At 49.6% G+C, this 21890-nt stretch overlaps 1 protein-coding gene across 1 annotated transcript in view; it reads right to left on the bottom strand.

The window, feature by feature from the left end:
* KIRREL3 (kirre like nephrin family adhesion molecule 3) overlaps nucleotides 1–19758 on the bottom strand; it is a 548370-nt gene extending 528612 nt beyond the window's left edge. Inside the window, exon 1 of the mRNA XM_057750383.1 lies at nucleotides 19409–19758. Within this exon, the coding sequence (XP_057606366.1) occupies nucleotides 19409–19463 (55 nt within the window). The 5' untranslated portion in view covers nucleotides 19464–19758. The remainder of the gene's footprint in view (nucleotides 1–19408) is intronic.
* Between the last annotated feature and the right edge of the window lie 2132 nt (nucleotides 19759–21890).

The raw sequence follows: 21890 nt of genomic DNA, 5'->3' as shown, positions 1-21890 counted from the left end.
TTAAATATTTGAAGCCTGGTACCACAGGATACCTTTTCGGACAAACTGTTATCCAAATGTCTAGAAAAAGAGAAGAAAGATGGCCAGTGAGCCCCAGGGGGGGTGTTCTTATGTTCACAAGCCTTTCTATCTTATTTCTTCTTGGAGGTTAGCCCAGGCCCCAGGCAGGCTGCAGTGACCAGTATCCAGTGATTTCCTACCAGAGCCTCAAGAAGAACCGACAGCCTTCAGGCCAACTGAGAACACGTAGACAAACTGTCATCATCCTGCAGAAAATAACCAGGAGGTGTTACATGCGCTGCAGCTCCAAGACCCAGGGCAGAAGAAAGCCCAGCACCTGGATGGGTCCCTGAGGAAGAGCTACCCTCACCTGGACCTGTCTAGTTGCAACACATCTCTGCCCCTCACCTCCCAGTTCTAGGAGAGAAAGGCAATTAGGCTTTTCTTCATGTGGGAAAACCTCCTGCCCTTCATGGCCATGCTAAAACCATGTGTCTGGATGTCTGAGGAGAAACCAAGCACACTCGGGGGGCTGTTTTCAACGCACCCCCTTGGTGGAGTGGGCTCCCGGCTTGATGCCGGCAGCTGTGGGTGCGGGGGCCCTCCACCCCGAGGGCAGCCCTCCCCTGCCCTGGGCTCCGGTGCTGGTGCCTGGTGGGGCTGGTGCCCGAGGGGATGGCTGAGCTTCTGCACCACACACTCCCTTGCCAGGGGACTCTGCCAGGGATGGCAGCCTTTAAACGCCTCATTAATATTCAAATCTAGTCAAGTCATTTCAATTTGAATTCCATGCATATTATCAGATAGAACAAAATGCAAATGTATACAAATTCATCCATATGAAGAAATAAATAGGGGGAGCTCTGCATAATGGGATTATAATCATTCTCAGGGCTTGTCTCTCCTTTAACTCCCCAGAGCCCTGGGCTCGGAGCTGGTCGTGATGCTCCCCCTGGGACTGTTTAGCAGCAACATAACCTTTCCTGGACACAGGCTCTCCCAGGGTTGAACGCTGTGTAAACCTATTTGGAGATGCTATCACTGTCTGCGGATGGCGTCTCTCCCTGGGCTCCCGGGATAGAGCTGCGGGGGATTTTCAGGGGGGCTGTGTGGGGTGGAGGCAGACGCGGTGGACCATTTTGCATCCTGGAGGCCGAGGGCAGGCTTGGTCACTCCAGCCCTCGCCGTGCACCAAGTCAAGGGACCAATGGCCCTGAACCCTTCTGCAGAGTCTTAAGGCATCTGGTGGTGAGGTGGGCAAGAGGGGCTAAGCTTCCAAATTTTACATCTCGAACCTGAGGGAGACTTCATGAAGCCTTTACAGCACACGAATGGGACCTCAAGACCTACATGATCCAAAGTGGTATCTAATGCGATCATACACTCCGCTTTGCTTGGGTATGTGGAAGGACACACAAACTCATCCTTGAGCCCACAACCCCACATTCAATCCCACACACTTATACCCACTCCCTGTGCCTCCTTCCCAGCCAGAGACTCAACCAGACATGAAGGCCCAGAGAGAAAAATCTACTACAGCAAATCCAAGTAGAAAATCCCATTGCCCATGCGTCCTTTGTTTTACACTATTGTTGTTGTTTATCTCTGTTCCATTTCAATGACTCCAAAGACAGGAGGAGGCCGGGCTGTATGGTATTTGCAAGGAGCGTTCCGTACTCCATGCTAATGAAGTCAAAGTAAAACGCTATTAAGAATCATTTAGTGAGGTTTAACTACAGACTCTAATAAGATGCTCCCCTAATCTCTCCCCCACGGGACCCGAGGAGTTTTACATCTAGTAGTGGCTCCATTAATTAACATAAGCATAATTTATACCCAGCCATAGTAGGGTATCATAATAGCCATTCCATACCAAGCACCTTTTACTTGATAATCTCAAAGTACTTTATAAATATAAATGGGGCGGGAGATGGTTCCCTCTAATTTACAGATAGGGAGACCGAGGCACAGATTTCTCACATAGAGAGGCAGGATAGGAATGCCTGCATTTTCCTGAAAAGGGGCTTCCCAGCTCCAGTTCTGTCTTTGATCCCTGTGGTGGGGAGAATAATGAGATGTCCAGAGATATCCATGTCCTAATCCTGGAATATGTCCCCTTACAAGGCAAAGAGGGCTTTGCAGATGTGATTAAGTTAAAAGATGCTGAGATGGGGAGATTATCCTGAACTATCTGGGTGGGCCTGATGTAATCACAGCATCCTTATAAGAGAGAGGCGGGAGGATCCGATTCAGTCGTAGTAGATGTGGCGACAGAAGCAAGAGGTCGGAGTGATGCAGGGGAGAAGCCAAAAGCCAAGGGATGCAGGTGGCCTGCCTCTGGACGCTGGAAATGGCCAGGAAACATTTTCCCCTAGAGCCTCCAGAAAGAACCAGCCCTGCCCACACCTTGACCTCAGCCCAGTGAGACTCATTTTAGACATATGGCCTCCAGAATTGTAATATAACACATTTGTGTTGTTTTAAGCCACTAAAGTTGGTGGTAATTTGCATACCAGCCATAGGAAACTAATAGAGCCCCATACAGCCTTTCTCAACTGGGGTTTGTCTTCTGACCCAGGGAACCCAGAAAATAATACGAGTAACTATTTTTTCCTTTTTCCCAAGCATAGCAAATACCCAGCACCATTTTAGCTACAGAGGGAATACATTAATTCATTAATACAATGGATGTCTTTTAGGGCATTTGAGTCTCACTCTCCTGATAAGCCCTGTTGAAAAAGGTTACCTGGCCTCACCTGCTCCTCCAGAAAGCCACACAGTGTCCTGCCTTGAAAAGAGACTGAGGACCTGAGCAGACCTGTCCTGACCTTGGGCACCAGCTCACCACATCTGGTGAACCAGAGGGTGGCAAATACCTCACCGCCTCTTAACACCCTTCATAACGATTCAAAATACTCCTCAATAAGTGACACCTTCGGGAGGCAGGTAGAAGAGGAAGCCTGGTTCCCTTTTAAATAGGAGGGCCACACCCAGAGCCATAGTCTAGAGCTGGTGTCACATGCTTGGAGGATGAGGAGGGGTAGAGGGTGCTCTGGACCCCAACAAGGTCCTCCTTGATTGACAGGCAGACAGACTCACGGCAGGTGCCCTGAGAGGAGCTTCCGGGCACCGTGAAGTCCTCACTATAACAGTGCTACTAAGTCCCCTTATTATGCCTCATTTACAAGAGAGAGCCCCAGTCAAGAGCAACATCCCCACCCAGCCTCTGCGCAGAGACCCTTGTGCCTCGGCTGGAACCAGCCATCACTCCTCTCACAGGATCCTTGCTAAGCTCCCCACACAAGTTGCTCTCCTGCCTCTCGGTGGACACACTGACCACCACCCGCCATCCATGTGAAGAGGCAGGAAATACCCCCAGGGCCTACTCTGCCAAGTGCCCTCTAAGGACATGCTCCTTGGGGGCAGGAACCCAGCGGTGGGGGTGGGGGGGCATGGAGGAGGGAGAGCAAAAGAACTTCTGGGTTTGGATTTGGAACTCCTGGTTTCCACCTTCACTTTCACACAGACTACCTGTGTGACCTGAGAGAGGCCACTGAACCTGACTTGGTCTCACTTTCCTTATTTTTTAAAGTGAGGATGAGAGTCGACCATAATACATGTCAAAGGGACCTGGAAACGATCAGGTTGTATGTAAACGCGAGGAGGGATGAAATCACTATCACCTCGTCCCCGAGGAAGGCTTGGCGCGCACAGGCACACCACTTGTAGGAAGCAGCGATGGCAAGCAGAGCGTATTCTCTGGTGAAGCACTTTCACGGGGTTGGCAACAGAAAGGCAGAAGCTATCCAGATGCACTGACACGTTCCACCCTCACCCTGCGGGAGAAACACTGGACCCAGGAGGACTGTGTACCCAGGTGCAAGGGAGGCACTGCACAAACCGAGACTTTAGGGCCAGCCCTTGCCCTCCAAAAGCTCACAGTCCTGAAGGGAAGGCTGATAGGAAAAAGCCACCTCAATCTATGGTGACAAGAGGGCTGTGGAAGGGGGGAGAAAGGGCAGTTCAATTCCCTTGTGAGGAGGGAGGTCAGGGAAACCCTCCAGGATGCAAGGTGGGCTGACTTAGGGTGGAAAGTAGCCGGACCAACATGGCAAAGAGGGGAGGTCCCAAGGAGACAGGCTGGGACCTGGCACTCTTTGCTGCAGTGCTTGTACCCGGACAAACATCTCCTCGAGCAGCAAAATACAAAGAAGCTATAAGGGACTGAAAATCACTGTGTGCATGCCCCACTGGGGTAAATTATGGACAACAAGATACAAAGAGACCAAGAAGCCCAACTGCCACTTCTGAAGAGCTGGGAGCAAAAGCAGGGCACTGTGCATGCCCCCTGCACCCCACACCACCAAAGGAGTGGGCAAACCACCTAAGCCACCCCTCCCGCCCAAGCCCTGGACACACCCCTGCCCTCACCCCTATAAGGAACCAGCTCATGCTCCCGTCGGGAAGCGAGCTACCAAGGGAACCTGCTACTTGTTCTTGTTCCCCCTGCTGCAGCAGGGGCCCCAATAAAGCCTTGCCTGGATTTCCTGTCTGGCCTCTGATCAATTTCTATTAAGGAGGCCAAGAACCCTGGTTGATAACATTTCCAGGTGGGAAGAAAGACAGGTGGGGAAGCCAGGAGGCGTGAGGGAGCAGAGGGCACTCAGAGATGCCCGCAGCTCACAGCTGGGCTGCAGCGGAGGGAGCCTGGGAGAGCCGGGAGCAGAGAGGGGCCAGACCTCTGGCCGGAAGATCTTCATCCTGAAGGTGTCGGGACACCATGAAAGGAACATATAACCATCCAAGACAGAGACCTCTGCGCCCCCAAATCAGGCACATGTGCCCATCACCATGGTTAAGCTACTCAAGTATTTCATAATGAAACTTTAAGACCTTCCTGTGTTCAAGAGTGTGCCTTCCTGATCCCCACGTGGGTTGGGAGAGGTAAAGCCGTTCTTTGAACCCTACAGGCTTCTGATCTCTGGGAGACTAGGATGTCTGTCTCCCGCACGCCTCTCAGCTGGCTCAATCTGTCTGTCCATCTGTCTCTCCTCTCGAGTCTGACAGTCGCATACCTGTGTCTCTTCCCCTTCCTCTCTCCTATCACCACGTTGTTACGCAGACACCTGGGAATATGCGCAATGCACACACAGCAGCCCTGGGGGGCTGAGGGTGCCTTCAAACCTGGCACTGGCCCCACCTCTCTCTCTCCTCCCATCACCGTAGTCATCAGCTCCGGCATTTGGTTTCCTATCAGTGATTTGGGTTGAAGAAAGAGGCCCAGAGGCCCAGTGATGAGAACATCTTTTTTTATGAATTGAAAAATAAAATGACAGTAAGCGGCTAGCAGATCCCAGTTCACAATAAAGCAAATATCAATGTCTGTGGTTGTATTGACCTTGAAGATTTTTTTAAAAACCATCACGAGAATTCTCGGGGTGCATTATTACATTCGTGTGGAATCTGGACCAAACAGAAAATCCATCCTTTATGGACACGATCATCTCTGGTGTACAGCCTTGACTTAAAATAAACATTCTGAAGTGCAGGTGAAAGAAAATCTTTGGCTGTCCTGAGCTACGTTCTCTCCTGTTGGCACAGACCATCACGTGGCTCTCCCGGGCTCCCTGAGGGGGTCAAGGCTGAGAGTCACACGGAAAGAGGTGATTCTCAGAGCTCTTCGCAGTGATGGGTGGGCAGAGCCACCATGTTCTAAACGGTATGTTCTTGGCCTTGGCACTTGTCTGGTTTCTTAGCACAGGACCCATTGCAATTCCTGGGTCCATTTTCACCGGGTAAGTCATCCTAAGATAACATGAAATAAAAAACTCTTAGAAGCAGCTCCCATGCATCACCTTACCTCCTCTAGTTAAAATCCACTCTCAAGACCCCTTGTACAGCCTAAGTTAATATAAGCGGGATTCACGCAGAGGTGAGGTTGGGGTGGGGGCAGAGTGGATGTAAGGGAGTCCTGTGCCAGAAAATGCACCACCAGAAACTTGTTTTCCTTTTATAGACAAGTATCCATGAAGTTGTTCCTTTAAAGCATCTCAGTATTTATTGAGAGGAAAGTTGTGACCTCCCCTCCCCCCCCCCCCGCCCCGCCCCACTACTGGTGCCTGGTGGGCATTCAAATACTCTGAACCCTACTCAACAAAAGTAGCAAATCTGTGTAACAGATATTCATACTTGGATTTGAAAATACTTTTTTTTTCAGTTCACATGGTTGCAACAGCCCTTAAGAAAGATGCAAACAGCCCTGCCCTGCCTGTGTAAAAACATTTAAGGTGGACAACATAACATAAGAAGACTCAGACTAAGACGGCGACAATGTAAGAAGACTAAGATAATTTCACTTAAAAATACAGCAGTGTATCTAAATATATGCAGTTTATTGTATGTTAACTGTAACTCAATGAAAGTTCTTAAAAAAATACAGCAGTGTATATATTTTTATTTTCCTTGGCAGGAATTCAGTGGTATGGATTTTAGAAAATGAATATCCGTTGATAACGAGCGGGGAATGTAGATTTTCTATTATTATCCACAGGAGAAGAGGGGAGAAAAGTAATATGTTTCTCTGGATGATATTTCTTGATTCTGATCAACTCAGCATTCAGCTGCTTTCAGCTACAAAGTATGGATTTCTATCTGCTAATACCTCTGCCCTGATCTGATGAAGAGAACACCCAAAGCAAAGCTCATGCCCAGAGAAACGGGCATCCACTGGGCTTTGGAGCCCTGGCAACAGCTGACAATGCACGGCTGATGGGATCTGTGTGTGTGTTGCACTGAAGGGCTCGGGCTGCGGAATAAGAAGGAGGTGTCCGTCTTTCACGTGGAGATCTACCTGCCTGGCATTCTTCCTCTGTTTTCCTCTGATTCGATCTAAAGGAGCTTTGAAAACTTCCAAGAACTTTCATGTTTCTCTAGTTTATCGTAAGTGTCTATCTTAAACCAATATTGTGATTTCAAGCATGGCCTAGATAGATACATGCCACCTTCAGAAATAATTTCTGACACAAGATAAGATGTACCTGCCAGGTCCCAAGTGAGGAGAGTTGAAGGCTGAATGGCGTTCAGACTCCCCCGCTTTCCCGGAGTCCTTTCTATTCCTTCCTAACGACCAGTATTAATCATTTCAGAACCATGTGGTCTTCTGACATTTTTACTCTTCTAGACTCGACAAAAAGGAGGGTTTTGATGTCCTGAGTGCCTCTTCCTGTCGAGTAGCTCTGTTCTCACAGTGCACGGCTAACACCAGGCTAACCTCTCCCTAAGCAGAATGGGGTTTCACATTTTTTTTAATCCACTGAAGGAAAGTTAGGTGGTGATGGATTCTTGTTCAGAAATCAGCCCTTGGCTTTCAAAATGTTCAGCTGAACGGGAGCTGGGCTGTAGAGGTAAAGGGCAGCACCAGCCGTGGAGGAAAGCTTTTCAAATCCTTACTTGTGCTTTTGCGTAAGGAGAGATGATTTCTTCCATTTTTATCAGCACTTTTCCCCAAGCGCTACAAGTTAGGAAGGAGGAGGACCAAAGGCCAGGCCAGGGGTTTCTGTGGCTTAAAGGGACTTGTGGGACCGGGATTCTTCCTGAAGGGATGGGTGGCAAAGGATCTGGGTGTTTGTCCGAGTGTTTGAAAGGTGGTTCTATGCTTAACAGTGGTGTGACCTTCGGGCAAGTTATGGAATCTAAGCCTCAGTAGTTTTTACCTGCAAATGGGTATGACAGTCCCGGCTTTATCAGGTTGCTGTGAGGATTAAATAGGAGAATGCAGGCAAGCTCAGAAAAAGACCTGGCCATAGGCCTCAATAGCGCCTCCCCATGGCTGGTTCCAGCTTAGCAACCGCAGGCGTTAGCAGTAGAGGGAAACACAATGAGACTCTTGAGGTTTTGCTTCTTTTCTATTCTCATCATTTCCCTTCTCTTGTGAAGGATCCCAGAAGCAGGGTCGCATTTGTAAAAGGAGAAAGGAGAGCAGCTGGCCAAATCAGGGGGCCCGGGAGACAGGGGACCAAGGGCACATACCACCTTGTTATAACACCTTTTTATGTGGGGAAGAGAGCTATCTCCATTATTTTTAGCAAATTCTCTAATTACGCAGCTCTATTTTTCCTCTCCAACCTGTATTAGCATCAAATCTGCAGTTTCAAATAAGGTGAACCTTATGCCAACAGTTTTCTTCTCTGACATGAGATGCTCAAGGTATCACCTGCTATGTGCCAGCAGACCTGTTAGTAGGATGGGCAGAACAGCCTACATCCTCCCAACTCCACTGCGCCCTCCCCCATCCTCAGGAAGACAGACAGTGAGGACCGGACAGATGGCAGCTCTCTGCGCTCCTGAGAAAGCAGCAAGGGATGGCAGTGGTGACTCAGGTGTGGGAGGCTGCTGGGGCTTGAGAAAAACTCATTTAAAATCCCACTGGCAACTGAAACCTAATGGATGGTCACACAGTGTCTGATGATTTCAGGCAACACACACGGCCGGTTCCACCAGCCCCTCAGGCCACACAGAGAAGACCAGAGAGGGATGCTCTGATGACGCCTCACCCTTCCTTCATCCCACATCTCACTATCTTAGTTTATGCTGCATGTGGATCGACCCTGGGCATAGGTCCATCCCGCTTGTAATTCTCAACAGGTGAACAAGGCAGCTGCCTCCCCCTAGAAGATAAAGGACGAGGTAAGCAGTTCTTGGGGCCAAGAGGGCTCTGCCCCTTCCCTCCAACAGAGCACAGGGCATCGGCTACCAGTGCCCGTGTCAGGATCCGGTTACCTTGCCTGGAAAAACACACTTTCAAACAAATGACTATGGCTCATGGCAGTTTTTTTAATGGTGCCTGTTTCTATCCAGAGGTGAAAATAGAGGAGCTCCTCTTGAGCCTGCCTGGGAGATCAGGGATGATGAGGACTAACTTGAGCATGTTTGGCTTTTTCAGCAGCAGAGGGGAGCAGCAGCAGAAATACTGGCTCCCAGATCATTAAAGGGGCAAACACCTGGGAGGGGCGGTGGGCTCCCTGGGGAAAAGCAGGGCTCCTGGGAGGACTAGCCCATCCATCACCCCCAGGACAGACAGCGCTAGCTGAGGGCTCTCTCACTGCCTCTCTCTGTAGCTCTTCCAAGCCCCTCGAGCATTTTCAGTCATGCCCACCTACCTCTTGCCACTCTGCGTAGGTGTCCGCCTTAACACTCTGCCCTCCCATCCATCAGAAAGAGGAGAAAGGAAGCGAGCCTCCTCAGGGAGCTGCAGCCATCCGGAAGGCCTGCTCCTTCCTTCCATGCCCTCTGCCCACCCTTAGCTGCCCCAGCCCTGCTGCCCGGGCACCCTGACCCGGGAGTCCCTCTCTCTTCCTGGTTCTAAGGGGCCGCCCTGGGCCTCCTGCTCTCAGCTCACTCTTGGGCTTTGTAAGCGCTGCTGCTGCCACCAACAGGCAGATGTAGGAACTGCAGTAATCACCTGGTTTCAGATCCCAAAACGTTCTGTTCAATCAACTCTTGACCAATGTGGTCCCAACACAAACACAGGCCCTCTCTCCCCAGGCCCCATCACATGGGCACAGTGTCTTAGGCAAGAAGGAGGCTTCAGAGTCTAGTTCCCAGAAGCAATGGGACTCCCTGTGAACGTGGGGTAGACCCCAGCATCCCTTAGTGAGACACAGAGAAGTGCAGGTCTTAGGACGTGGAGAACAAAGCCACTGGGAGATTAACTGGCAGGTGCTCTTCCTCTGGGACAAGGGCAGTGTGGCAGGGAAGGGTGGCTGTCGCTCTCTGTGCAGCACCGGGATGGGTCACCGGGAGAGAGCTCTAAGTTCCTGTCCCCTGAATGCCTGCGTGATAAGCCAACCAGGCCCGGTGTCGCTCTGAAGCTGTCATAGCTCCCAGCATCGCCAAGGGTGACAGGTGGCCTGTCACAATGCACCAGAGCCACGTCACCTGTGACATGTGCAGGTGACTGACAGAGATGGGAACTGACATGCATTAAAGAACAGAAGGCCCGACTGTTTCTTGGGAGGAGTGGGTGGCTGCCAGAGGGTGTTTTTCTTGGCAGTGTTCCTGGTGACCCGATGGTCATTCAAGGCCTTCCTAGGAGAGGAACTGCTTCCTACAGGGCAAGACCGTACTTTAAACGGTCAGGGTCTTTCCTCTGTCCTCCTGTGGGGGCGTCTCAGCCTCTGCTGTGGAATGTGGTGATGTGAGGGTGTCAGAGGCACTGCGTTCTTTTCTCTCTGTCATTTTTCCTCACATTGTATTACAAGAATCGATATTTATTCACAGCCTCCTCGATGCGGACTAGGGTGCTAGGCATCAGGGCGATAGAAGAAATGGACATTTTTATGAACCAGTTAAGAAAAGCCCCTGCCTTGTTTTTTTGTTTCTGTGTTTGTCAGCGCAGCCACGAAAGGAGCTACCCAAGCAGCACCTCTTTGGCTGCTATTCTACCCAAAAGGCCGGCCTGTCACTTCCCCAGGTGTGAGGGGCCTGGAAATCTCGGGCCCTCGAGGTAAAGCTGAAGGCCAGGCAGAGGAAGGGATCAATTCAGGAAGAGTCCGGGGGCAAAGAGAGAGAGAGAGAGCTGCCATGCGGGGTCACGGTTCCAAGGTCAGCTCCCCAATTTTCATAGGGGACCCCTAAAGCCCTCTCCTGTGCCTACCCACTGAGGATGCGCACAGGTTCCAGGAACGTGGCTCATCTCGGCCCCAGCTTAGCGTCCTCTTCTGCACTTGTCTGTCGCTGGTGTGCATCCGCCAGCACCTTGAGAAGCTTCGACACTTCTCAACAGCACCGTGGACTGGATGGGGAGGGGGTACGGTCAGCAAAGGAACCTTCCCAAGGGCCTGACGGTGACAATGGCCACCTCTCACTGGTGTCGTGGTGATGAGTGAAGTAGCGCTCGTGGAAGGCCATTGCAACGTGTGACGCTTTACACAAATGCTAAATATCATCACCATTCCAACACTGTAATTACCACCACTGCCGCTGCCACCACCATCAGCCCAAAGAACCTGCGCGGCACCTATAAGAAAGTGACCTGGACAAAGAGATCCACAACCCGTCATTTACCTTCTAGATGGCAGAAGAATGTATTATCTAAAATAAACAGCTTGTTGTTAATAGATAACATTTAGGAAATCTTGCAGTTGGAGAGAATTTCGATGTCATCTCGTCTACTCTCCAATCCACTTTCGTAGGGACCGACTCTTCCATTATTATCATCTTTTTAGGAGATTCACTTTACTATTATTTTTTTTATTGAAGTATAGTTGATTTACAATGTTGTGTTAATTTCTGCTGTGTAGCAAATTGACACAGTTATACACAGATACGTGTTCTTTTTGATATTCTTTTCCATTCTGGTCTATCCCAGGACATTGAATACAGTTCCCTGTGCTAGATATACTATAGGACCTTGTCGTCCACCCTGACTCTTCCATTCTTGAGGACCCGAATTCCACTGTTAGCCTTTCAGTAATGGGAGGCCATCCAGCCAGCCAGCCTTTGACACTAGGGATAGCTGTGGACCGTCCTGGAGATGTCCCTGCCTCCTTCCTGCATAACAATACAGGGTGTGGCTTCACCCTTTGAGTTTGCCCTGCCAGCCCCATCATTTCCAGAAGAGAACAGGCCAGAGTGTGGAACACGTGATCTGATGATGTTCTTTACTCTTGAATGAAAGGTTACTTGGTGCTGGAGACTTGTAAGCATTTCTGAGTAGAATCGCTTAGCTTGTAACCTTGTTTCCCCCAGAGCCAGGGTAGCTTAGCTGCCTCTTGAGAACAGGAAAGAAGTCCTCGGCAGAATGTCCCCAGACACCTCTTGCTTGTCTCACCCTTGTCCCTGTCTGCCTTTCTGGTGTACCATTCATCTTCAACGTTAGGCTGCCTCCACCTCCGCCTAGCCTTCCAGGGGCCCCAGAAACTGGAAACTCCCTCTCCTCAGAGCACTCCATCAGACTAACAGTCCTGTGCGTACTCGGCCATCCCTGCTTCTGTGTTCTCCATGGTGCTGTCCACATTCTTTACCCAACGTGTCACTCTTAAGTCTGCGTCTGCCTACTACCCTTCTCTGCCTTCCCTCTGGAATCTAGACCAAGAGTGAAGACCATTCCTTCCTGCTTATTCTCTTGCTCACTTTTTCATCCCTTTACACACTACTGTGGAGCAAGATGAGTGAGGATATTTCCATTCAATTCTACATTTTTTAAGCCCCTTGTGAAACACGGGGAACACCAAGAACAAATAACATGTTGATTCATCTCTCTCTCTCTACTTTTTGCCCATTGAACCCATGGTATAGAGGAGATTACAGACCCATAAACTACTAATGATATTTCTGAAGAACAGACAATTCTGAAAATCATTCTCAAAATATTTATCATGGTATTCACGAGCATTCACAAGCTTCCTCAACCCACCGCATCCCAACCCCCACACAAACCACTGCTTCTGAACTCTGACATTCTGTCCTGCTTTCTGGCCTGTGTGCACAATTTGAGGTACCACCTGGGACTTCCTTTCTTTGCATCATCGGGAGAACCCTAGGCATCTTTTATGATCAAGTCACCTCCTCTGCACAGCCTTTCTTAATACCTTCAGCCATTCCTGTTGCTCTCAGAACACCCTGACTGTTCTGAGCTGCTGACTTGTAACGGCAAGTCCAAGTGTTTGCTCCTTGACTAGCCTGAGTGCTCCCCTGGGGCAGAACCACGGCCTCACTCATCTTTACATCAAAAGCCTCTGGCACAGTGCCCACCACACAGTAGGCCCCCAATGAGGGCTGGCTCAGTGGACAGGGCTGTGCTTTGGTGTCATAAAATGCTGCTGAATCACAAAGGAAGGAGTAAGAAATGTGGCCCTCTGAGACACAGACCCTGTGGAGCCCCTGGGGAGGAGTGCGGAAAGGTGAAAATGATGTTTGGTTGTCACTGCTGCAACTGTCAGCGTCAGATTTCAAATTTCTGCCTTCCAGGCACTAGTTAGAAAGAACGTGAACTTGCAATAACTGTCCGGTGAACACAGAACAAGTAAGCAGACCACCTAGATAATCCAGGCTGATGGGCACACCTCCTTTTAATAGTGACAAACACATGGCATAGCAGCGCTAGTTTCAGTGATCAAAAAAACAACCTCGGGCGAATCTCCTTCACTTTGCCCATGACGACACCAACATCAGGTAGAAGATTAGAGGCAAAGTGCATCCCCTATTTGAGGAAAATGGCTGATTTGTTCCAAGTTCTGGATATCACTACACTGTAGCAATCAGTGGTGTGTGCTCTGTGTTTGGCGAGGAGAGGGGGTTCACGGACGGGAGAAGGCTTGAAGTGGGCATGGTAAGGCTTCTAGACTGCCAGGAAGAACTTCCTGGTGGCATGTCGGCAGGGGTCTACATCTGGCTACTTCCTTACCTTGATTTCCAGCCAGGGGATGGATGCGTGTCTATCCTCCAGGCTCCGTGCCCCAGCCAGGGATGCAACACGATAACTGTGCAAGGAGCAGGGGTCACTCACACTGGCCACAAATTCCATGGCCTTAACTTGTCACCAGTGTACCCAGGGAAAGCTGACATTTATTTAATCCTCATCGTGGTATTGACTGTGTGCTCATGGAAATGTTGTACGCTTACGGAAGACATTTGTTTCCAAGCAGCTTATGCTAAACTGCAGTGACATAAAGGAAACACTTATCTAATATTGACATTTACTGACTTCTAGAAATATACAGCCAGGCTACTCATTTTTACCATTGGGAGAGGAGGAGAAGGAAAAAATTTTAAAAAAGCATGGTATGTGATCCCTAGCTCTTTTTTTAGTGGGTTAGAAGTAGAAAGTTATGAAAGTTAATGCTAAATGTGGTGGTGGAGAGCCCTAGTCTATGGCAACCGTGTGGGTTCTGTTTACTCTTCAAGCTCAGCAGAAAACAGGGCACAGCATTCTTTGCGTGAATGTGACAAGTATTCCGATGGTCTGTAAGGCTTATCTATATTCATATTTGACCGGCTCAGGTAACTGGATTCTGGCTTTCCCTGGGGAAAAGAAAATGACCCACGATGACATACAGAGCTGTACTGTCTCAATGCGGTAGACTCTGCATCACTCCCCTCACTGGAAATAAAATCCCACTCCATTTGGAATACCGGGTGAAGCTATCGCAGCCTGGTACAGGATGCTGGCAGGCTTTGCTCCTGGCTCCCTTGTGGATAGCAGTGATGTGATATGAAACCCGTGGGCGCAGACATCCCCAGGGCAACAGCTCCAGCTGGACTCTGCACTACGAATGCTTGAGAGTCCGCTGATCTTGAGGGAAGACTGGGGCCCCAGATCACTCTGCTGCGAGAACCACCATTACGGTTGGGATCAGTGCAGTGGTGAGAGTCCAAGTGTGGATTCCAGCAAGTTCATGGCCTCACTGACCCCCTCTGCTGCTGAATTAGAATGGCCCTGTTCCCGGGGTGAGGGAAGGAAGTTGGCGCTCTGTTATTTCTAGGTGGACCCTGATTAAAAAGGCCTGCACTAGTTTTACACCCCCAAAGTCATCTCAACATCTTCCAAGGATAAGGACTGTAGCTGAGAAATGATGCCTAAGCCTGAGTAACCCCCTCCCTCTCCCCCAATTACATGCAGACCCTAAAATGAAAGCTCCTGGCCCTCCTCCCCAATCCTCCATCACAGGCAATTTTCTTTCCCTCGTTCGTGTTTCCAAAACAGTTTATCTTTTTATCTCCTTGGAAGAAAAGTACTCTGCAAATCAAAGGAATCATTAGTATTGTTATTATTTTGCTATTGAAATCTCTTGAATTCATTCTGGATTATTCATGTGCTTTTTTGGGTCTGCAATATAATGCCGCCTAAGTCACCCCCACTGGGCTGAATAAAAAAGAAAAATTGCATCTTCAGGCCTAATGCCCTGCTCCACCCAGTCCCCCGCTGGCCCTGGCTCCTACCAACACAGGCGCCCCAGGCAGAGCTGCTCCTTGGTAGCATGCCTAGCTCACTGCTGCCATGTTCCAAGCGAGATCTGCCTTTGTAACCCAAGAGGGAGGCCCCCGTGGGATCCTCTAAGTGCAGTGTGAAGGCCCTGACCCCAGCCCACACCCCTCTCCCCCTGGGGTGTTTCTCCTCCTTCCTCTATAGGTCTGGCTAGCAACTGACAACTCCCTGCTGGGCAGGAGACACGGTGACCACCCCCAGGCCCAACAGACATGCCCTAGTTCCCCTCACCCAGGCTATTTGTGAAAGAAGGGGTCCCACACCCTTGGCAGCTGTGCACTGACCTTCCAGGACAAAAGAAGTGATTCTTCTTCCTCTAGACAAGCTATCAGACCACTTGGGGTGCTGGTGGCGGAAGCCTCACACTTACTAATTGTCCCGTCTTTTGTTCTACGATATTTCTGGGTAAGGATAAATGTTTCCAAAATTGCTGTTCACTCCCAATTTCCTTTTCGAATGCCTTCTCGGCCTGTACCCCGCTAGGATCCCCTCCATACTTCTGGCTGCCTTGGCTGTGCTCATGCTGTTTTCTGAGGCCCTTCCCCCCTCCCCAAGGGAGCTTCTTGCAAGTTGAAGCCTCCTGTCCTTGCTCCTCCCTTCCCATGCGTCCTGTCACCCCCAGGCCCTCCCCCCTCCCCCGCCACCTCTCTCCACTCACCCTCTACTTTATCGTCTGTCTGCTTGATGCTCTTCTCTTCCCTTGGAGATTCGCATCACCAAGAACCTCTGCCCCTCTGATGGCCATCTGACAGTCCCTTTTGGTGACTCCTGCCAGCAAGTCAGGAGAGCAAGTGGCTCAGATTCTTCCCAACAGGGAGATGACACCCTGGATTAATCCTCAACTCAGGGATGCCATTGATAGGTAAATACAACTTTTCACTCTCACCCCAACAGGTTCAGAATAGCGTGGTGTGCATGTAAAGCCAACAAGAGAGCTGGACTCCTCAGAATTAGAACTTTCAGACCCACAAAGTTACCAGGCAGGACAGGACACTCTGGGATGCTAGAGCAAAATGTCAGCGAGTGGGGAAGAGGACACATTTCCTAGGAGCGGCTGTGCCGAAGTAGGAGGCGCAGGGTTTGGACCATTGCATGTTCCCTGAACTGTCTCAGAACCTGAGATCTGACGGGAAGTAGGGGGTTCTCTGTCCTGGTAGAGCATCATCCCTCTAAAGCCATTTAAGATGTGGCTGTGCAGGCTGCATGGGACGGGTCTTAAAGAAGGAGGGCACAGAAGGAAATCGTTGTGGGCAAACCAAAATGAGAAAGGGAAAAATATAGCAAGTTCTAAATGTATGGATGACAAGAGAATCGATTCCTTTTCACCCAGGGGCAGAACATGCCTCTTCTCTGCGGGAGGCAAATTGTGCCGTGACATTATCCCTCTCTGTACAGAGCACTCCGTCCGTCCTGACAGCTGAGCAAGAGGCATCCCCAGCAAGAGAGAAACCCACACACAGTGCACGCTGGCCACTCTCCACTTCCTTGTGGGGAGCCCAGCCTGGGGACGTGGCTGCAGCGGGAATGGAGGAATGCCATTTGGCCTTTCTACTGCTGCCTTAAGAATCATCAATACATATTTAATCTCAATCTATATGAAAAGCTCAAACTTTACAAGATTAGGGATATAGCATATCACTAGCATTAATTATACCTTAATTTCCCTCTCTAAAGGGGTATATAGAAAAGTAAAGGTGAATATATACTGGACAAATTAGAAGAGAAAGGATGAGTGAAATGACTCTAAGAGTTGACCTAGATGTTTTGCTTTTAAAGTCTTCAGAGCACTGCTTGGAGCACGCCCTGTGTATGCAAAGCATGAGAATTGTGTTTCCAGGGACTCCAAACTGACATGCACGTTCCCACTGTGAGAGGCGTTGGACAGCAGATGGATGTGTCACTAGAGGGCCAGAGAAGGACCTACAAAAGCCCTGGGCATTTGTTCTCTCCGAGTGGAGGGCCATCCCTGAATCTCTGCACATTTCCTTGGAAAGAGTCCCCAGAGGAAGGGCACGCGGGAGGTGGGATCAGAGGGGTGGCTCGGTGGGGGTGTCAGGTAGGGGGCAACCACAGTTGGGGGATGAGAGCTGGGGCCATCGAGAGCCTGGGGGCTAGTCCTCTCGTGACCTGTTGAAAGTGGATATGCTCTATCTGATAACCTGATAAATACATGACGCCAGGCAGGGGTCGGGCACAGTATATGAATTAAGCATATATGTGTAGAGGGTCAAACAGAATCATCTGGGCAATTCAGAATACTCAAAAACAACATCCACATTCAAATCAATGCCCCTGGATCAAGTCAAAAGATATTCTAGCCCAGTGAACTCCATTAAAGATTGTCCCACTTGATCCTTACTTCCTATAGTTAAACACAGTCTATTCAAGGAACCTACCCTACAATGTCTGGTGATGTAAGGGATTCTGATTGGCTACATCCACTTTGGTCTCCTTGTCTTTCTTTAGACTTGTTTTGGAGTCCCGTGGACTATGTCTCTACCATTTGGTAGGGTGGACAGAGCTGGCCAAGCTCAGAATACTCAGGAATAACAAGGAACTATGAATTGCAAGATGCTCTGGTTCCTTCCTAGTGCCCTCTGGGCTATGGGTAGAAGAAACAGTATTTAACCTCCATAGGTAAATATTTAAAGATTTATATGAGGCAGTCGAGAAACAGCTCCATACTGAGAAAGGAAATAAGCAAAGTAGAAGATGCACGCTGTGATGATTCCAACAGCCAGAGAGGCACTTAGACACCTATAGGCTTCTTGTGTCAATCTAGACAAGAGTCTTGGCTCAAGCTTCTAAGAACACAAGCACCGGACAGAGTAAAACGTGCACTGGTCTTGTGAAGCTGGGTGTAAGAGGTACGGTTGGATCCTCTATTTAAGGATTCTACATGTAACTTCCTGAGTGAATGAATTGGTAAGAGGCAAAGGAGAATGAGAGTGAGCACATGTGTTGGTGTAGGTGTGTATCCATAGAAAAGCACACACACATCCGAGAAAGAGGGTCATCTCACAAAATGGTAATAGAACCCAAATGTTTCTATACCAGTGTTCTGAGATAGTTCTTATTCATTCGGCCCAAAAACTCTGGGGAAGGCAATTTATCTTCCTGCTGCTGTAAGGAGCCCTGGTGAGAGGCACAAAACCACATGAATACATGAGTGTGTGTATGTGTGTACATTAGAATTATATACAAGCAGGGGTACGAGCACACTCAGGTGGGGGAAGGCCCCCCGGGTTAAATCAGGATGGCCAGAAGCAAAGTTTGACAAGGGGAAAAATCTGCAGTGACCACAAGTACCAGTGGAGGAGCCGGGGACGGGAGCCTGGGTTTCTGGTCTCATCTGGCTTCTCCCTGACAGGGGAAGGAAGGGAGACATGCTGTTTACTTGCAAAGCCAGCCACCCATGGCGGTGCTGTGCTTTCTCAAAAACTTTTACCCTTCATTTAATCAACAGATGGACGTGCTCTGTTGTGGATTTTTCTGAGAGAGTCCTGCTCCTTCCAGAGCTGTGCTGGCTGGCACAAATGCCGCCTCAGATGGCAGACACAGCGCCGGCATTCCAGAAGAGGGGGAAGAAACCAACTGACTTGTCCCTCAAACTCAATTCCACAGGTGACTCCGGATGCTACTGGCTACGCGGGCACTCTCCATCGCTCTCCCGAACGGCCCTCCCCATCCTCCACCGATACCGGTCTCACGGCTCCCAGGGGCAGGAAGCCGAGGTGGCTAAGTTCTTTTCGGAAAGTCCACCAGCTTCTCTGCCCCTGCTAGGCTGCAGAAAGGAAGCAGTCAGCATCAGGGGCGGAATTTCATTTTCTGCCCTGAAATCTAGTGCTGTATAGGACGCAGAACGCAGGCATATTTAGAGAGGCCAACTCTTCAGAAGCGTTTTCCAAACACTACACATCACCCCCACGATCCATTCGGTCATCGCAGCCCCTCCGCACGCGTTCCCTTCCGAATACACCCGTGCCAGCCCGACCTGATTCGAGCTGAAATAACCACCTAAACAAAGCTCTCCTTCCCGACCCTGTCCTTCTCCAACCTGTGTCTGAAGGAGAGGAGGCGCCCAGAAGTTCAGAGCCGCACAGCTACATAGATGCTGCCTAATTAACATACCGTGAGCATAAAGAACTCATTTGCATTGGAGAGTTTGAGCTGGATGTTGACAAGTGAGGGAAGAAAGTCACCCTCCCCTCCCGTATCCCTGCCTTCCAAAGGAAAATAAACAGTACCATTTTGTTGCATGTTCAAAGCAAAGAGGCAATGCCAGTGCCCCTCAGCCGGGCACCGGGAGACGCATCCATCAATTCGACTTTCCGAAGCCTGCCCACATTCCTGCCCGCAGCCTCCCGCGCCCTGACAACCCCGCCGACTTTCTTCGCAACTCCAGCGGCGCACGGGTCCTACCTTGGCTGAAGAGGAAGAAGCAGACGAAAAGCAGGTCGAGCTGGAAAGGTCTCATTCCTCCGCGCGCCGAGGGGAAGCCGGCGGGGCAACTTGGGTTCGCGGTGAGTTTCTCCTGCTTGGCGACTCGCGGTGCTCAGCCTCCGCCGCGGTCCTCCCGGGTTCGCGCCGACCATCTGTCTGTCCGTCGGTCCCTCCGGGTGGCCTCGGGCTCCGTGCCTCGGGGGATCCAGCCGAGGCAAGTTGCCTGTTTCTAGCCGCCTCGGGAAGCCGGGCTCGTTAGCGACGTCCCCTCTCGGAGCAGCTCCATCCTCTGGCGCTCGGCATCCCAGGCACACAGCTTCCTCCGGCGGCTCCTCCCACAGCCAGCGCGCGAGCGAGCCAGGGAGCGAGTGACGAGTGACAGAAGGGCTCCTTTCACTGAAGCTGGGGCGGGGGGAGAGGGAGGGGAAACAGGTCATAATTAAAGAGGAAACACTCGGAGAAAGGAGATCTATGCAAACGGAGGGTGGTGGTGGTGGTGGAGGGGGGAGGATGCTCTGTTCTTTCTTTCCTTCTTATTTTCCCCCTACATAGGGGGAAATTCAGCTTTTGTAACCATTATTGACTAAAAGGCATGTTGAACGGGGAGTGGAGCTGTGACTTTTTGTCCACAGGACATAATGTTGTTGAAAGGCATGAAGTTAAGGATGGCTGGACCCACGTACCCACACTAAAATATGCCTGCCTTGCCTTTGCACTGGGGACTGGAAACTGGGCTGGGGTAGGGGGGCGGGGGTTGCATCTTTCCCCAGGAAAGACTTGGTCAGTGTGTGCAGCAGGAGTCTCTGCGTTGGGGAACAGATAAGCACGCTTTGCATTTCTGAGACTTTCCTCGGAGGGGGGCTAGGTAATAAACTGGGAACGTTTGCACTTCAGTTTTGCTTTGCCATACTCCTAGAAAACAAAATGAAGGAACTAGAAGGAAAACAGGTAGATTTGTGACACGTGCCCATATTATTATTATCCTGGTTTGTGCACTTCCTACCAAGAATAGGGCGTAGCCTGGCTTTGCATTTGGAGTCTCTGCTCTAACGGGCGCCCCATCACTCTGAGCATGTCTTTTCTCCAAGAGGTGCTGTGAATCCTGTTGCGAAGGAGAGGCCAAGGTCATAGGCAACTGCCTCCTAAGAACCTTCAGGTCTTTTACCTGTCATGAAACTCACACTCAAATCAAACTCTATTTCCTCCAGGATATCAAAGTGAATTTATCTAGGTCTATTTACTTGATAGACATTTAGCCTGGTATAAGCAGGGCACTGGGGGAAATAAAATTGCAGGCACAGTCTATGCCTTCAGGAGCTCATAATTTATCATGGAAGCAGAGTACACACGGAAGTTACAGACTATAAGGATAATTACAAAACAACATATAAAAATATACAGCATTATGTAGAAGGGGAGGTAATGAGTAAGGAGAGGGAAATGAAAGATGCTTTTGTGCCATGCAATTATAAAATCAATCATTACTTTCATCAGTCACTGGACCTTGGGGAGGTCTGTTGGGAAACTCAGCTTTTCTTCCATCAGTACTGTATTACACATTTTGGGGACTTTGCTGATTGCAAGGTATATTCCAACTCCAAGTTTTCATGTGGATCCTAACTTTAAAAAACACATCCTTAGTATTCATGAACAAGAAAGAGAGAAGGGGCACATGTGAAAGTGTGTGCTAGTAGGAGCTGACATCTGGTTGTTGACATCAAAGATCTACAAATTAGTAGGTGTCTGCTCTTCTATTCTTAACTTAATAGTTTATTTAACTGCATCCCTTAGAGGCTGTTAAACATATCAAAGGGAAATTTGTAAGCAAGCTTTGGGGGGAGAAAAAGAAATGCTGAGCAACAGAAACTAGGAGGACCCAAAAGAGGCACCCCATCAGCTAAATTAGCAAACAAGGTACAGAAGCAAAGTGTCAGCACTGCCTTAGTCCAGACTTGCTATAATAGACAATACAAGAAACAGAAGAGGCAAATCAGAAACACATGCAAAAGATGAATAATAATTCTAAATAACATGTCAAATAACATATCAAGAGAGAAAATATGGCACTGATAGTGCTCTAACTTTAGTAGGAGCTTTCCACTGAATCTATAGGGGCGGGGAAAAAAATTCAGGTCTGGGGAATCATTCCTAAAGTCAATCTTGCAGTGAATAAGACTAATCATTACAGAATGTAGATTGCACCTTACAAAGCAACATTTGATGTTTTAACTGACATTTATCCTTTAAGCTGTTGTTAATTCTGATTGCTAATTCCTAAGTGGCCTGGGGCCCAGATTTAGTTAATTCAGTCCCGCAGGGAAAAATCACCAACAGGGGTCATGAGGCCAGGGTCATGACCTGTGCCATCCACCGAAATCAGGCCCACCTACAGGCGCCTACAAACCACACACACTTCACTCTTGGTCAGGGGAAGAGGGGTGGGGGAAGTCCCAGGTTGGAA

The sequence above is a fragment of the Hippopotamus amphibius genome, chromosome 9 (assembly GCF_030028045.1).
Source record: "Hippopotamus amphibius kiboko isolate mHipAmp2 chromosome 9, mHipAmp2.hap2, whole genome shotgun sequence".
NCBI lineage: Eukaryota > Metazoa > Chordata > Mammalia > Artiodactyla > Hippopotamidae > Hippopotamus > Hippopotamus amphibius.
The sequence above is the reverse complement of the archived record's forward strand: the minus strand, read 5'-3'. Positions and strand labels throughout refer to the sequence as shown.